Raw genomic sequence first — 18,974 nt, 5'->3', positions numbered from 1 at the left:
GAGAGAGAGAGAGAGAGAGCGGCACAACGAGAGAGATGCAGATTAGAAAGTGAACACAGACAGACAGACAGACAGACCGACACAATACATATAGTCCTACACGACACAAGACGCATAATGCATATGAATCATTAGAGCTGGGCGAAAATATGACGTCACAAGTTTTACGAAGATTACATGGTACATGGTAAGCTACAGACAAGGTGTGCCACGTGGTGGCCAGACATTGCTGCAAGGAATGCTGAACCACATTTCACTGCTATAAAACCGTTAGCAAGCAAAGTTTGGATTTGCATGGCATTCTGGGAACTGTAGCAAATTTACAATAGGGTTCTTCACATCCAGTCCTGGAGGACTAGGCAATTCCCCCCTAAAAAACACACACACCTGGCTCAAATGGTTTCTTAATTACCACGTGACCTGTATTAGCTTTAGCAGGGAAATGGCCAAACCGTGCTGGACGCTGGCCCTCCAGGACTGGATTTGAAGAACCCTGATTTACAAAGATCGCTATGGTAACAGTGCTTTGTTGTCCCTCCATCACTGCCCCACCTTATCTCTCTTTCTCCATCTCGCCACCATGCGTAGTGAGAAAGACTCACACGCTAGGGCTGGCTGGTTTACATGAGGGCAGTATTTTAAATTTCTGTTCTGTGTCTTATCTAACAAACAAGCTAATAAGCTTATTCCCTCATGTGCATTTAAAAGGGCCACAGGGTGGGGACGCTGTGAGAACTCACTGAATGGTGATCTCATGCTCTCATTCTCATTCCAAACAAAAGAGAGCAAGCACACCTGGATGAACAAGTCTGCTAAACAGAAAATAAAAAATAGTAAACAGAAAAAAAATTGAAAACTTGTATTTATCTACTATACCTGTGTTATGGATTACAGTCGATCATTGTCTACCAGAATATGTTGAAAATTGGCCGTTAAGTTACTCCTAAGACCATTTACTCAACGTTGTGTTCTCATGTATGAGGCCTTATCCTGTGAATGTGTGTATTTAGACTGGGCAGGTGTGAATACAGTAACAGCACTTCATAATCAGCGTGTTTTCTAGGAGTTATTTGGTGATATTTAAAAGGGCGTGGTGAAAACGGTGACTGCCAGCTGTGGGCAAGTTGAAAGACAGCTAATACTGACTGTCTGATATAGTGACCATGTAGATATTTTAAGGCCTAATGGCATTTTGATGTACTTGGTATCAAACGTGGCGTATAGGGACATGCAGAGGGCTTGCCACTAAGAAATATGGTCAGGGTTTGTCTATCACTTGGCCTCGCCTCCCATCTCTACTGCAAATGCTCTGGCTCCAATTTTCCTCTACTGTTCAGGCGCAAACAAGATGGCAGCTTTCTTTTCGGACATCAATGGCAGTGAACAGGGACGTACTGTCCACTTTTATACAAAGTCTATGAGGATGAAGTGAAAAAACACCTGGATTAGCTTTATGCTTTGGGTTTTTTTTGTACTGAAATTGTACCAAATTGTTGTGTTGGTCGCTGCAACACTTCCATTCACAATATATCCTTTTGTTGTGAGGTATGATAAGATAAGATAAGATAAGACAATCCTTTTTTAGTCCCACAGTGGGGAAATTCTCAAAGATAAGTAGGAAATCACTCACAAAAAACGTAGTTTTGAAAATATTATAAAACATTACGACCAGCATTCCACATACTGTGTTGCACTAAATCCAATTAAACAGGACATATTTTTGCTCTCTGTGCAATGAAACATGCAGTAAGCCAGTTAGCCGATATCCCCACCATGCTATTATGACCAAATGTGACATAATGTAATACAACAGCGAAAAATATATTCATACTGCCCAGCCCTATGAAGCATAATCCAAACTATGGACACTAAGATAGCTTTGCTAAAGGCATTATCTAATGCTTAACCTGCATGAGCAGATTAGGAAACAGACACAATAAATGAATCACCATCTCCACCTTTGCACAGTAAGGCAGCTGTAAAAGAAACTCCAATACAATGTATATACACTGTGTGCGTGTGAACTCTTTAAAAATGTGAATGGAAAGAGCCTAAGTGAGCAGTAGGCTTAAGCTACTCAGGGAAATAAGACTATGCGTGGGCAAGCAATGTGCACAATTGTATGGGTGTGTGTGTGTCTGTGCATGTGTGTGTGTATAAGGCAGACATGACAAAGCCTCTGACTAAGCAGGAACTGACAGACTGTCAGCCAGCATCACTATCCAGCGCCTAGCAACACCATCTCCAAGACAATGCTCTAATTATGGGACACTGGGGGATGTATCTTGAAGCAAGATCCTAAACCTGCCGGTACGCACCTCATTAAACAGCACATGTAAGCTAAGACACATAAACAACACAAGCACCTACAACACAAACAACACAAGAACATACAGCAGAGATGAATGAACATAAATCACACCAATGATTTATAAATGCAAACATAGACATACGATATATGGACAAAAGTATTGGGACACCTGCTCATTCTTTTTTTCTTCTGAAATCACAGGTATTAAAAAAATCTCTACTGTCCCGGGAAGGTTTTCTAGTAGATTTTGCAGCAACCCTATGAGAATTTGATTGCATTCAGCGACAAGAGTGTCAGTGAGGTCAGGATGTTGAACGATCAACACCCCACCTCATCCCAAACTCCCCAGCTCATTCCAAGCATATTGGAAGGAGCCCCATCCATCATTTTAATAGGTTCATGTTTATCTGCTCCGGAGAGTTCTATTGTATTGGCAATATTAGACAAGCTGTGTTTGTGTGCTTTTGCACATCTGTGTCAGCAATGGGTGCAACTTAAAGTAGCTGAATACATTCATTATAAGGGGTGTCCGCAGACATTTGGACATATAGTGTGCATGAACAGACATACACAAGTGCACAGACATACGTATGTGTATGGGGGATGGGTGTGCTTATTTAAATGTACAGATATCTGAAACCGTATGTCCGTCTACATGTCTGTAATTTGATCTTTGTGGGTATGCTGATATGGATTATTATTATTATCATTACACTGGTAATAATGTGCACTCTACAGTCACTGCTGTTGTAGACAGAGAGCTGGTCTCTTCTCCTTTCTCTGTCAAATTTACTATTGCTCTGAACTTTTTGGTTGTATGGTTATTCTATACTGTTCAGGCGAGTTTACTTTAATTCGGCACAGTATATTCCCTGTGTAACACAAAAAAAGTTGACTGTGACTTTGACATTAATCAATTGAGTATTCATATAAGGCCTGTGTATTTTGAAATAATAATTGTTGGTGTGTTTTTGATTGAATATGTCGCATATTAAGCAAAATGACCACATCTAATAAACAAAAAGACAGCATAAAGTAGTGGTCTTCTGCCCTGGTCTTGAAGGCCCACTGCTTTGCACATTTTAGTGTTTCCCCCTGCTTTGACACACCCACTTTAACTTAGTTAGTCCTTGTTATTGAGTAATTAATTGGGTCAAGTGTGCTGGGAGCAGGATATGATCATTACAATGTGCAGGACCTGGCCTCCAGGACTAGGATTGGAGACTTTTTTTCGTAGGTCAACTGGTAGTTGGAGGTGTAATGATACAGTCAGCCCAAGATTTGGTTGGTTTCACAATTTCATATTCCCACGATATCTTGAAAAAGATTCTGGTCAAAAAAGGGGGTTCTTAAATGGTTCTTTTGTAGGCTGTAGATCCTTCTTAAAGCATTGTTATACCCCTACTAAATGCTCCGCAAATCACACACACACACTCACGTCCTTCCGCAGCTTGTGGTATCTGACTGGTTGCTTCCGGTCTGCTGCATTTTGGACCGTTCAATGTGCTCCACGTAGGTCTGAATCATCTGAAAATAAAAGAATTCAAATCATATAAGCATACAGTATGTCTATGCATGGACATGTGAGTGCAGATGGGTTGTGAGAGAGTGTGTGTAAGTGTAAACATTTTAATAGGCTGGGACACCCCTGGGATAATGGTGCTCCATTCAATAAATTGGGATGAGGTGGGTTGTTGACAATCCAACATCCTGACTTGACACTGATGCTCTCGTCGCTAAATGCATCCAAAACCTCACAGCAATGCCTCGCACCTTTTCTCAATTTTACCACTAACCTACACAGTTTACTCTTTCAGTTCTTTCACACATTAAACTTCAGGAGAGCGTCTACACTCCGCAGGGATCGGTTGCATGCTAACTGAGTTTGGGCTGTTTATAAACAGATTTTGGAGACACAGCTACGTGGGTGAGGAGGACACACAGTGAGTTCCATTAAAAGTTCTGGTTCTGGCTGGCTGTTATCATACCACCAGAAAGAGAGCTGTGACAGAAAATCACGAAAATTAAGCAGATGGCAAATCAGATTTGGTGTTTGGTGTGAAAGGCTTTGTAAGTATGCAAGTGTTTCAAATTCCTTTCTGATGCATGAAGAAATCACATTTAATGTGTAAAGCATATTTTTTAGGGATTTTTGGTAAATTATTTGTCTGAAAGTGGCAAAAAACATACTGTTCAAAAAAGTGAAAAGACTGAATAATGATGTTTTTGATGTCACCATCAAATCGCAACCAGTGTGGAATAAGGCGCTCTTTGTATTGGAGCAGGCATTTTGGCTGTGCAGAAACATTTTAAAGTGCCAGAGAAGGACCCAAGAATGACCGTTTGCAGACACTGTTTGGCTGAATGGTCAAGAGGGGGTACATCTGCAAAGACATCTGTTACAGCACTTCAAGTTAAATTTATTACTTCAAGTTAAAAATCCCCAAACTGTTTGCTGAGCACTAGAAAGACGCAGTGGCCGCAGCAGCTGTGAAAAGGAACGTTTCTCCTCCCAGTCCCAGCACATCCACTCTATCTGTGGCTGACTTCCTGAAGAAGAGTGCTAAGCTCTTCTTCAGGCTGAACAGGCTTATTTGTAGAATGATTGTTCATTTGCTGTGGGTTCATCCACATTTTGCCCTTTTTTAATGCATGTTATTGGTATTGGTTTACAGAGAAGATATTTTCCAGTTTTTTTTATTTACATATTTTACAAATTTCAATTAAATTTCAAAGTCATATATTGCTTTGTTGGTATGTCTGTTTGAATGTTAAAATGTCCAGTGTGTTCAATAAATATTTTTCAATTGGGGTTAAATTCTAATTTATGCAATGGTGAAAAAATGTGTTCAGTAATTTTGTATTTCGGTTTCAAAGATTTTCATCTCGATTCATCCCCACATATTTTTTTTTCACACAAAATGGCTGGGATAATAAATGCATATCAAAAATGTACGTTTAATACATTAACAGCCTAGTGAGAGTTAATTCAAATACTCCCTAAAGTTCTAACTGCCGTAAATGTAAAGGTAAATGTAACACCCAGGTGGCCCCACCATTCCACGGTACATGTGTTTACATGTGTAAGAAGGAGTCTGAGACAGGGTGTTACCTCCGTGTGTCGCTGGTGAAGAGCGTTGTACTCCTTCTTCATGTCTGTCTCACGTTCTTCCAAACGAGAGACTATAAAAAGAGTTGCACCACATTGGTTCAAGAGCAAACATAATCCGTGGCCCATGTGTTCATACTGCAAACTCATGCATGTCTTTTGGTTCTTATTTATGCATGCGTGTCTGTATGTGTAAGACTCACTCTGGTCAGCGTAGTTCTTGGTCTTCAGTTCCAGCTGTTTTCCCTGCAGTTCAAGAAAGTCAACCTGTGACTGGAGGTCCTTCTTCTCTGCCTCCAACGAATCCTCAAACTCTATAAATTTCTGTTAAAACAAACACAAACACACTTCAGAATTCTGGTTAACAAATGGGGAGCAGTCCTCAGCCCATGGAACACAAACCTACAAAAACGTTTATAGAGGTTTATCCTATCAAACATCAGCTCTCATAATGTCACCCAATGCCATTTCAAGTCAAAACCCTTTGAGTTGAACCAAGGTTTCCGTTTTTAACCAAACCCAACTCCCTTGACGTTAATACCACCTGCCTAATACTGACCATTCAAAGCATGGACCTCACAAGACCACCGAAGGTGTCCTGTGTTAACTGGCACCAAGACGTTAGCAGGAGATCCTTTAAGTCCTGTAAGTCCTGTGAGTCCTTTAAGGCCTGTCACCGGTTCACTAGTTGTCCTTTACTGGGTACTGACCACTGCCTGCCTGCTCTGGCATAGCCAAGAGACCCCAGCAGCGCCTCTCCTTCTTGCGGAGACTGAGGAAAGCTCATCGTCCTCCTCCAATCCTCACCATGTTCTACAGAGGGACTGTGGAGAGCATCCTGAGTAACTGCATCATTGCTTGGTTTGGGAATTGCAACGCCTCAGACCGCAAGACCTTACAACGTATAGAGAGGACAGCTGAGAAGATCATGGGGTCTCTCTCCCCTCTGTCACAGACATTCCCACCACACGCTGCACCCGCTCCCTCACATGGAATTTTTTCACTGCTGCCTTCTGGCAGAAGGTACAGGAGCATCCATGCTGTCCCTGCACGGTTCTGCAATAGCTTCGACCCTCAAGTAGTCAGCCTTTGACCGAACTAAACCCCCTACCCCTCACGACCCATAGCATTTTAATCTGTCTGCATCCTTATTCTCACCACCTCTATTTATTGTATTTTATTGTATTGTCTGTCTATTTTAATGTTGTCACCTATGTCTGCATGTTGCACTTTCTGCAGTCTGTCCTGTACTTGTATTGTTTTGATCTGTTTCGTTTCATTCCACTGTGTACTTGTACAGAGCTGAAATGACAATAAAAAGCCTATTGACTCTTGACTTAGTCATATTGTCCTTGACATTAGTCAAATTTGGCTATTGTGCCTATTTTTCCTGCCTCCAACTTATTACCTTAAAACCTGACTGTTCACTTGCTGCCTAATATATCCCACACCTTAGATGAAGACACACACACACAACTGTAGATGAAGATTATCAGTGTTTTTTTTACTTCATCATTCAGTGGTGTTAATGTTATGGATGATCAATGTATAACTATATAGCTATTTTATAGTATATGTCAGTGCTGTGAAACAAAAACTGAATTTCTCCATAATGGCAGCTTTATAAGAAAAGGTAAAATCTCTTACAAAGTCTTTTACCTACTAAATAACAGAGATGGTGAAGATAACCTCAAGTTATGTGTTGCTGTCCAATAAAAAACATGTATCTCCAAAACAGCAACTTTACAGGAGGATGTAGGAGGATGTTTTATTCCAAGTCAATATGGAGCATTTCTATTGGCCCATTCATCCAGAATTAAATTAAAACAGCAGCGATATGAATCCTGTGTGGAATGTTGCTAATCATTTCATTACATCCTGTGGAAAAGAAGTCTTTCGCTGTCTTTCTTAAGAAGTGGAGGAGCTTGAGTTTGGGTTTTGTCATGTCAGCTATGGGTGGCAAATCTGCAACATCCGGCACAAATCAAGCAGGTCGTATAAGTCTGCTCAAACTTCGAGCTTTGTAATGCACACTAACATAAACCTAAATCAGTCACTAACATTACAGACGTCCTGGTTAAAACTACACTACCCCACCTCCCTGTACGAACCTAGTCCTGTCTGAATAGGGCTTTTAACTGTGATAACTGAGAAAACTGACAGTCAAGGAAGTTGTTTATTCTCCAATAAGCACTTTTATCTGTGGCTTATCTCCAATATCGAGCAGCAGTATCTACAGCAGATCACAGCAAATTAAACAACAGACAGGCAGTCACAGCTCATTTATCAGTGCAAAGTTTGTTGGTGAGCGTGTGTTGGAGATATCTGAGATGCCTGCAGTGTGTGAGCAGAGACCCTGATCTGACCAGCACTGCAGAATGTGTGTGTGTATGTGTGTTAATATGCTGACTCCTTCTCACCATCAGTCTTTACATAATAGCATTACAGAGCTAAAGAGAAGAGACCAGAGGTCAAGCTGAAGGAAGAGTGCCACAAGCTGCTGATGATTAGGACATGGTTAGAGGGGATTTTGGAGGAGCCTGTCTTATTTAAACCTCAGGCATTTAGTTTGCTCTTGATTGTTGATTGATGTTGAAGTGAGTGGTGAAGATCACCATGGCCAGATCCACAGAGCTCTCTGAGGCCTCCAGAAAGAAGGCTATGGATGTAGATGAGTCTGGGAAAGGGTTTAAAAAGATCTCAGAACAATCAGAAAAAAAGGATAAAAGGGATAAAGGTGCACGTATTCGTCACTGTACAGTGTGGACTGTACAGCGAAATGTGTCCTCCGCATTTAACCCATCTGGTAGTGAACACACTCACACACACACACGTGTTAGGGGCAGTGAGTACACACACACACCCAGAGCGGTGGGCAGCCAACTCCAGCGCCCGGGGAGCAGAGAGGGTAAAGGGCCTTGCTCAAGGGCCCAACAGTGGCAGCTTGCCGAGCCCGGGAATCGAACCCACAACCCTGTTATCGATATCCCGGCGCTCTAACCGCTGAGCCACCACTGCCCACAGCCACCACAGCTGTTACACTGTTTGCTAATATATTTACAATCGAAACAACTGCCAACATGGTCAGGTCAGGCTGTCCTAGCAGGTTCAGGCAAAGAGCAGACTGCAAGATGTGTAGAGACGTCTCCAACAATCCAAAATTTGCTGCTACAGGTACACAGCATCTACCATCAGAATCTTCCCGTCAAACAAAATCTTTGTCTAGGCAAACTTTAGCCTTGCTTGATATTTTTTGACAGCTAAATATGGTGGTTACATGCATTATACATGTATAATATATAATATATCTATTTGTATTTATATGTAATTAAAAATAGGTTTACATGTAGATATTGTAAGAAGCCAGGAACTTCAGGAAGTTTGTCTTTCTAGTTTTTCTATAGTTTTAGGACATTTTAGTCATTTGTTATGACTAAAACAGTATATACAGTGAACATTTTCGTTTACATAATTATTGCACACTATCCTATAAACCTCTGCTATATGATATTTTTAACTGAAATTGCTGAGCCGAACAACCAATGATTTATAAAGAAAAATCTTTAAAATTATCAGGGGTGCCCAAACTTTCTCATACCACTGTATGCACAGGAACACAGATGATCTTTAAGCCGTATAAACAGAAGCTCATTCGACCTAATACAGTCTACAAAAATCAATGAACCTCTAAATGAATATTCACATTCCAGTTAATGTAGCGTTCTCTGGCTGTATCTTAAACCTCACACTATTGTACTAAATAGTACACCACTAGACTACCATTTTGAACACACTATTAATCCAGACGTATGCAGATCAAGAAAGTCTGAGTCCTAGATGGTGTCTATCAGCAAATATACAGCATTAGACCACAGTGACTCTTGTTTGACACAATTTAGCAGTTACGGTGTTAAAGTCTTAAGGTCTTCCCACAGCGATGTCTCCAATGTCAGTAAGAACTAGGGGTGTCCCGGTCAGGTTATTTTGCCCCAGATCTGATCCAGGTCTCTCTGATTTGATTTCTGTGTTTGTATAAATTATTCAGCCACAAAGTTTAGATAAGATGAGCTGCTTCATTAATACTGAACTAAAATCACTTTCTTTTCTGGACCTGATTGATTTAGTTTGGTAAAGACTTTTATTAAAATGACTGTTTTATAGTGTATTTAATATCTGTGTATGTTATCTGAAATCCGTTGTTGGTCTACTGGTGTGTAATAACTGGTTTATAATGGGTGAATGTGCTGTGATTTGGGTTTAGTGTGTGTGTAATAGCATTAGCATTAGCCTCCACTCGGTTCTGAATGGGCTCTTCAGGTCTGGTTTAAAGCAAAGAAAAGCGAGCGGTTCTCCCGCTGGTAAAACAGAGCATTTCCGTGATGGTTTTATAAAGGTTCAGATATTAGTTTTCAGTTTCCCCTGCAAAAAAGCTCCACACTGCAGACTCTCAACATGTTTACATTCAGAAATGAAGGTAAACACACAGCCTTTGGGGAGACTTTAGACTCTGAGCTAATTGTTATCACTGTTTTTCTGACTGCTGTTGTACAAGTCATTTACCGCAAGCCATTTTCCTTTGTTGCAGGTTCAAACTAAGTGTTATATCACAGTAATTCTTTATTCAGGACCCAAACACACAAATAAACAAACAAAAACATCCAGGAACATTACACAACTGCACACAGACACACAGACAGACAGACAGACACACGCAGAATCTGTGTGCATGGTGACTTGGAGCTGTGAGGGTTTAAATGGAGGACAATAGGTTCTTTCTGCAGCACAACACAGCCACTGAGAAACTACTGGAATTCAGTAATCCTCACGCTACACAACGACAGAGAGTCAGCCAGCAGCTAAACACACACAGACACAAATAAACAAACACTCCCTGATACATTTACAGTTTTATCTGATGTCACTGTTGCTGTCAGAAAAATCTTGTATCTCCAAAATGACAACTGTTCAGGAGATGGACAAAACTTTCTTAACTTTCAATGGAAGTCAATGTAAGAATATTTTATTTTATTCCACGTCATTTTGGAGCAATTCTATTGGTCCATTCATCAGGAAACACTTGCCACAATGTAAAGACCAATGGCCAGATTTAGATCATGTCAAAAAGTGAAATGGAGCAACAATATGTAAAATACATCCATGTCCATACATTGTACCACACTTACCATACTACATTTTTAAAGAACATTGTCACTGTCATGCAAAAACGTTATATATATTATGTATATCCATTTATGTATATCCATAACGGCAGCTTTAAAGGAGAAGGAAATTCTGACACAATTTAAAGAAAACGGCCAGATTCCCATTATGCCAAATAAATAACTAACTAACTAAATAAATAAATAAATAAAATAGTCATAAAATGTTTTTGTGTGACAGGAACAATACACATATAGATTGTTGTTATATAGAGTAAGTAATCATATCAACATGTCAGTTTCCTTTCATTCTGCATTTTCATTCTGCATTGACAACTACTCTTTACTGCTACTCGTGAAAATTGCATGGTGGATGGGCCAACAGAAAAGGCTTGAAAATATCCATACATGGTTTTTATTCTACATGTATTTCCATGTAGAATAATACAGTCATGCATTGAAGGATTCCATGAGTTGTTTACAATTTCTCTGAAGGTCTAAAGGCCTTTTCCACAGAGATGGCTCTAAAATCAATCCAGAAAGGCCTAAGGCATTACACACACACACACACACACACACACAATACTCCACATTCCACCAAAGTCCGCAGACACAACACCTCAATGAACTAATCTGGAAGCCAGAGACTAGTTCAGTAAACACACAGTAGTCTGACGAAATGCGCCGTCTCCTCCAACTCCAGTTCAGTGGTTCAGTCAATCCAGACTTCAGAGAAATGGGACAGCAGGGATGGCTGACAGCACAGAAAGTGCCGAACTCTGACAGCTTATCTTGGCAATGTGGTGAGGTGGCAGAGACAGGCAAAGATGTGAACACAACATGTGTCATAATTATCTGTGAAACACTGTTATTATCCAAGAAGAAAAGAAGAATGAATGACAGTGTCCAGATTCAGATTTATATAAAAAAAATAGACAATAGCAGAATTAACAGTATTTTAGTGAAAGTTAGATCTGCAAAATGCATCCAAATAACAAACACATAACATAATGAATTTGTATGTGATCCAGTTTTTCTGCTGTTTCACTCACCCTGCTGTCAGGAAGTGTAATTCGCCTTTTGAGCCACCACTAAAGGACACACTTTTCTGGACTAGCTGAGAGATACATAACTGTCACTGGAAGTGAAAAAAAGCATGTGGACTGGTGTGGTACAGTAATATTACGGCATTTCCACAAATATGACTTACCGAGCATTGCTGAATTCTCTGAAGCGTTTTTGTGCCTACTTCTCCAAAGTTACATACTGCAGTTTGCAGCATGTTAAGTCTAGAGTAGCAACACCAGCGACGCTATTTTCCCCACTACAATTCAGTGGAGCATCACACCATTGTGACTTTGGAGCTTGCGTGCTTTGGATCATTGTCTTTTTACATGACCCAACTGTGCTTTAGCTTCAGCTCAAAGACAAATGACTCCACTTTAGAGTCATTTATACAGCCGCACAGTTTAGATAAGATGAGCTGCTGATTAATACATTCAGTAAAATCTCTATATTTTTAGTATAAAAAATAAAATACTATTAAATACTATAATACAATATAAATACTATAATATTTAGTATAAGCGTCTATAATGAGACACTCTGGACTGATTGACTAAGTTTAGTAGAGATTTTAATATGTGTGTTAAATAGTCTGACTCTCCTGCCTGACCAATCAGCTCCCAGCTCATTTAAAACACTGCAATCAAATCACTTCCTGTGTGTGTGTGTGTAGTGGTACACACTCTGGACTGTAGTACGTCAACTACTGATGTGAAATAACTGTTTTAATAGGGAGTGTTAGTGTTAGTCTCTTTTTTGGCTCTGAATGTGCTCCTCAGTGGTGGTCTAAAAACAAAGAAAGGTATGTTGTTCTCCCGCTGGTAAAACAGAGCATTTCAGCGATAGTTTTATAAAGGTTCAGATATTATGGTCTGTTAAAACAAAAAATCAAAACCTGATCTATTAAAATATCGGGACATTCCTAGTTGCAGTTATTGCTATTGGGGGGTGTAACTAGGTAGCTATTAAAAAGAAGGGGAAAATGTCTCTTTTCCACATCTTTTATTATTTTATCATTTTCTTTTTCTTTATTTTTTATTAGTTTTTTTTATATATATTTTTTTTCTTAATAAATACATAAATTGTATATCCCTCAGAATCCTTTCATGCATTATTAGAATTTGGTTTAAGACTAGGCCTAAATGTTCAATTCTGGAATGGACAGATAGTTTACAAGTAAGTACTTGAATTCAGGTAATCATTTACACAGGATTCCACTACAGAAAAGCTTTAGAGATTTTTTAAAGATTGTGGTTCCAGCTGATGACAGCAGAATTACACTACATGTAACTACGGAGTATGACTATTGGTCATATTTAACCAATGAGAGTCTGAGCTAGGCAGCTTTAGCAACAGAACAAATGGTCTTGGAGATTTAGGGTTTGTTATCATACAGCAGAGTTTTGTAAGCCGTGTATGCACGGCTGCTTCTGACAGAGAGAAACGCTGGCATATAAAGTAAGAGGTTGCTGTCCTTATTGTGTCCATTATAGCCTACTGTCATAATCCCGCAGGAAAGGAAATTGGAGAGTGCTGTTTACTCTCAGTCTGTCCGCTCCTCTCTCTCTCTACCTCCTTCTCTCCCTGTCTCTCTCATCTTCCCTCTCCATCCCTCCCCCTCCAAGCCTCTGTCTCTCTGTCTCATAATAAGAGAATCAGGTTACACAGCAGCCCGCAGCTACCCTCTCTGTGTGTTATTGATTATCCATAATCACCCTTTCCACCCATCCTCCTCACAGTACTGTCCTCTACTCCCAAAGAACACAACCCCAAAATAAGGGTTTCTATAATATACAAAGTAACTACAATAATCATTTAAAAAAACTAATATAAAAAGTTTAATTAAATTAAAATGTAAAATGTGGTGTTAAAAAGAAATCCAACAAAACCAAGTCTATCAATACAACCAGATCTTTACATAGTTGGACATATAACAAACATGGTGGAGGTACTGTTATTGAACTGGGTCACTTTACTGATGGTGTTTACTGTTTATGTGATGGTTGATTGATTTAAAAGCTGCAAAACTGATAGAATGGTGCTTCACAGTACAGATGGAGGTCCCAAAGGTCCCAAAACATACAGTGAAAACATCCCAAGAGTTTCTTACAGAAAATAAATAGAATTTTCTTAAATGACAGAGTAAGTCACCTCAACTCAACGGAGCATGCTTTTCACTTACTGAAGGCACACACAGACCCACAAACACCTTCATTTCAACTCCATTAAGGTGGTGTACTGAAGCAAAACGACAAAACTGTGTGAGTGGATTCTTCCTTAGAGCATTTTTCCTCCATATAATGTAAATATTCTAGGATGAATTTTTATATTGGTATACAACCTTTACAACACGTGAAGGCACTTTAAGCCCAAAAAAGGTTCTTCACACTCTTCAGCACTTTTTTAAACACGGTTTTTAGGGAACAAAAAAAACATTAAAACGCAGAAAATGGGTAATTCCAAAACCAAAAGTATAATGCATGTATAATCAGCTTTCCACTGTCTATTCCACAGGTAAAATTGGACCCACTGTTCCTCGAAACTCATCATGATCATTCGTCTTTTAGAGCCCGGTTCTCTCCAAATCTGCAGCCGAATGGAATTTGCACTCCAGACTGCGCATTCTCTGCACTTCTGAGCCAAAACGCCTCTCATCCTAGACCTGCTGTCACAGCAAAAAACAGCCCCGTCTTCAGAATGACCCAGCAAACCAAGTTCTGCAGCAAGCCATCAAGTCTTGATTAACTCAACATATACACATGCCACTGCTGCCAAGAGAAAGCCATGTATCTCCATTTTTAGTTTTCTCCATCCTTTGAACTACTCTGTACAGAGGTGGAAATAATTCTGGATGACTAGACCAATAGAAATGCTTTAAATTACTTCCAAAAAAACGTCCACTGACTCTAAGTTACTTCTGGAAAATCACCTTTTAAATATATAAGCCATGTATATGTGGCTTTTTGGAGCATTTATATTGGTTATATTCATCATCATAAACCTCTGACGTATTGTAAAGAACATAATATGTCAAAATATGTCAAAAGTAAATACTGATATGTAGTAGATGAATTTTGAAGATGTTTTAAAGTCAGCATGAGATAAAAGAATAGTTTTTATCTACACATCAATCCAGTCTGTCTTCACTTCAACAAAACTGCTGAAAATCCATCAGATCCCATTACTGAGGGATGGAAATTCAAACTTTATTACTTTATCCCAACAAATACTTTCAAAAGCCCAGGTTTCAGACACATTACCAGTAATGCATCATGTGTCTGCTAATAAAAACACCTCCAAACAATGCAGATGGTCTGGGTCTGTTTTAGCCAAAACAGAACTATTCAGTTTGAACCGTTTTAGTTAGTTCTGACCTGATATGCTAATGATTAATAATGCTACTAAAATAAACTCATTTGCACATAGCTGGCATGCAAACACTGCATGCAAATCTGTGATGTAAAACTGCCAATTTCACCACATAGCCTTGAATCTAAAGTGTGTGTGGAAGGAAAGAAACACTGAAATCCAATGGTGGAACCAATTAAATTCTAATCTTATATGCAGTGTAATGAACTATAAGGAAATGCCAGACATGATAACACATTCAGACTTAGACAGTAACACTGGCTGTGTAGCGTAACACACTCAGCCCTGCAGGCTCTGCTCCGAATGATGCACTCCTACAACATAATCATGAAAAGGAGAAGGTCTGAAGGAGCAGTCAGGACTATTAATCACACTATAGGGAGTAGAAGAGAATCCATTAGTAGTTTAATATTCCCTTTATTATCACTACTAATAATGCACTGATAGTCTTATACCAATACTACTACATTCCCTTTTATTATCATTATTACGCATTCATTAATACGATTATATTTCTATTTACTACATCAAATGATAATATATCATATGTACTGCTATATTGGATTATCACTAATAATAATCCAACAAAAATCCATCACGTTATTTCTATAATGCTGCAAATATGAAGCCTATAATACTACTATATCCTCTCTATCATTAGTAAGTGTCCATTAATACTGGATATATGCAGTACATATGCTTTATTATTACTTCATGTATTGCAATGCTGCTTTTGTATTATTTTAGAACTGCAGTAACAATAATAAGGCTACACTTTTTATCACCACTCATACTGAAACATCAATACTGGTATTAATTATTTTTACCACTATAACGAAGGCTTATTTTTTATTTATTATAACTAATAATAGTAAATCAATGCTATCAATCAAAGGCTTTATAAGATGAGGCTTCATCAGTAATAACAATATATTATTTTAATCCCTTGGACCCTAGGTTTACTATTCAATTGGTTGGAAATACCAATTAGAATTATTTAGTATCTGTTTAGGTTAGTGACACTAACTTAGTGTAGTCCCACAGGTTTCTGCTTTAGGGCCTATAAAGTTATTATTAATAAAAAGCCACACTAATGTAAATTATGCTACTGAAGAACTGAAGTGTGGACCTATGTATCACAATTAAAGCATTAACCTATTCATGTTAAAACAGCTGTAAAGCAGACAGACAGACAGAGCCTGAGAGAGCACAACTGGCCTGGCTCTCTCCGGGTTGGTGGGTGGCTTTCTCTTTCCCCCACATCACTTCACAGCGTGATGCTGGCCAGCACAGGCATCTGATAGCCGATGCATCAGAGCTGGGTACCCGGCACTTTTCTCTGAGCACGTTGGCTGCAAACCTGCTGACTTCATACAACATGACAGAAAATCTGAGGTAGGTGTAGACAGAAAAACAAACAACCTCCACTACACTATTTCACTATACTGTACCCTTCTACCATTTCTCCAAGAGACCTTCACTGAAATTCCCCACTGGGTCATCATCTCTTCATCTTACACTCTGCCTCCCTCTGAATGTTATTCTTCTCGCTCTCCAGCTACACAGAAGACACTGGGCCTTTAAAATCACACAGTCAAGACGACAAGCTGTTCTACAGCAAGCTTCATACAGTATAAACAATGCTGCTCCTTTACTGCCTTTATGGCGTTTCCTGTGATTTTTTTAAATATCCTGCTTACTGATGCTGATCCACTGAGCTGATGACGCAGTGGTAGCAACTGGAGGGGGTTCTGTCAGTGCCAGCTTGTCGTGATGATACTGCGGAGGCTTTAGCTGAGGGCTTAGCTAAGGGAACTCGATTCCAGCGGCTGGTGGCTGGAGCACAGCAGTGCCCGCTTTGGTGCCAGATATGGACAATGACACAGCGAGGAGTGAAGTGTGAAGAGGACACGGTGTTATATACTGTATATATTATATATGAACATTATAGATTTGCTTAGCAAAGAGAGCCAATGCAAGTACTCCTCCAGAAAGCATCCGAGCAGATTTACACTCCGAAGCTTGACCTTTACCAAATGTGGCCGACAGCAACATTAAGAAGACGTTATTGCTGTGCTGAAAATGTTGGGAATGCCTCTGTCAAAGGAAAGACCTCCATAACCATGTGTGGATGACACTTCATTACAGTCTACAAATGATTATAAGCTGTCTATAATACTTCATAACAGCCCAGACTTGGCTATAAACATAATAAACTCAGTGTCAGTGTGACCTTGCGTACCTTTCAGTATGTGTGGGAATGAAGGCAAACCCCAATTTAAATGATGAGTGATGTTCACAGCACTTCATCAACACATCCTGAAGAGCAGCTCACACATGGCTCAGCCTCCTCAAAGCCAGTGTGAATATGTGCATTGTGGGAATGAGCGTGAAACTTTACAGTGGTAATAATATTAAATACATGCCCTGAGATGGTTGTTAATATATTGACAACACTTCATAACTGCCAGGAATTGATTTCTGACATGATGAAGTTATTGATAACACTTCATAACAGGTTACAAATGCCACTGTCAACAAAGAGGGTAAAGCCTAGGGGGTGTGACCCTATGCAGCTATATGTGTGTGTGGGGGAATGAGGGCAAACAGTAATTGTGTAAATGATGTTAATAAAGCTTCATAAGAGCTCTAATAGTGTTGCTATGGTCACAGTTAATTGACATTAATTAGGCCAGATATGTTTCCCACTGTCTTAATTATGGTAACAGTACGTCATAATAGCCCTGTTAGTGTTATAACGCTGTTATAACACTTAATAACAGCTCAGCCATGGTTGACAATGTCATCAGGTTACCTGTTTCTCAGCCACGTCAATTACCGTCACGTTAATTGACTCACCTCCTCGGCCTGCTTGCGTAGCGCCTTCTCGCGCTCGTACTGCGTGATGAGCTGCTCGTTGTCCTCCTTGAGCAGCTCGAGCTCCACCTCGTGCTCCTGGTTCTCCGTAAGTACGGCGTCCAGGTTCTCCAGCACGTTGACCACCAGCGGCATGAGCTCCTTCACCACCTCCTCGTCGTAGCTCCGGATGAGGCGCTCGAACTCGCGGTAGATGCTGTTGGCCAGGCCCGAGACGCGCTCGGACATCACGGAGACCGAGCCGTAGTCGTCCTGGTAGACGACCTCGTCCAGCTGGAGCTCCATCATCTCGACTGGAATTTGGGAGTTCTCCACCAAAAACGAAACAACCTTTGAAATCTGCAGCGCGCGCAGTAATGGAGGCGCGGCACTAGGCTAGCTAGCGGTTCTCTGAGTCATCCAAATAGAGGGGCTTGGTTTCGGTAACTGTGTATTTTAGAGGGATGTCATCAGGTGGACGTGTCCCACATCTCTCCGGAGGTGCCCGAAAGCCTCGGTAGGACGAGGCTCGAGTCCCTCGCCTCGTTTCCCCGCAGTAGGACCTAAGGTTGGCTTGTTTTTCTTTGCTCGCGCGCGGCTCTATGTGAGAGGAGCCGGCAGCTAAGCTAGCTTCTCCTTTCCCCCCACTCCCTGCGCCACTGTACGGCCTCGCTATCCCAATCTCTCCCCTTCACACCCTGCTAATCCTCGATTAGATCCGTATCGGGCGAGGCTGGACTCGTTACCGGCGCTCCCGTCCCCTCTCGGGCGGAATCCATCACATCACCGCCTGCGATGCACCTGCTCCTGAACCGCCGCAGCCCGGGAGCCCAGCCATTACTGGGCGAAAAAAATCAATGGAGGATAAAAAAGGAAAATAAATAAATAATATGGTAATAAATAGCTTACATGTAGTGGGTTAAGCTGGACTAGCTACCCACATCACCGCTCCATGTCGTGCCCTAATCATTTATCCTAAAGCATAGTGGCGGATTTAGTTTTTTTGACATTTACAGAGCCAGTCCGGTGGATGTGGGGGGCGGCTGCTGCCGTCGTCCGCTCGGCTGGGTTGGGAACCTCGCTCGCTGGCTACAGGGGTGCGTTT

General features: G+C 40.5%; 1 protein-coding gene across 12 annotated transcripts in view; it reads right to left on the bottom strand.

The window, feature by feature from the left end:
* The window catches only part of mapk8ip3 (mitogen-activated protein kinase 8 interacting protein 3), a 50,722-nt gene extending 31,748 nt beyond the window's left edge, over positions 1–18,974 (bottom strand). For all 12 annotated transcript variants that reach the window (XM_072692831.1, XM_072692836.1, XM_072692837.1 and 9 more), the window contains exons 1-4: positions 17,873–18,974; positions 5,624–5,744; positions 5,424–5,494; positions 3,750–3,838 (exon numbers count right to left, since the gene is read on the bottom strand). In XM_072692831.1, coding sequence (XP_072548932.1) covers positions 3,750–3,838; positions 5,424–5,494; positions 5,624–5,744; positions 17,873–18,178 — 587 coding nt within the window. In that variant the 5' untranslated portion in view covers positions 18,179–18,974. The remainder of the gene's footprint in view (positions 1–3,749; positions 3,839–5,423; positions 5,495–5,623; positions 5,745–17,872) is intronic.

This window comes from Salminus brasiliensis, chromosome 12, assembly GCF_030463535.1.
Source record: "Salminus brasiliensis chromosome 12, fSalBra1.hap2, whole genome shotgun sequence".
NCBI classification, from domain to species: domain Eukaryota; kingdom Metazoa; phylum Chordata; class Actinopteri; order Characiformes; family Bryconidae; genus Salminus; species Salminus brasiliensis.
The sequence above is the reverse complement of the archived record's forward strand: the minus strand, read 5'-3'. Positions and strand labels throughout refer to the sequence as shown.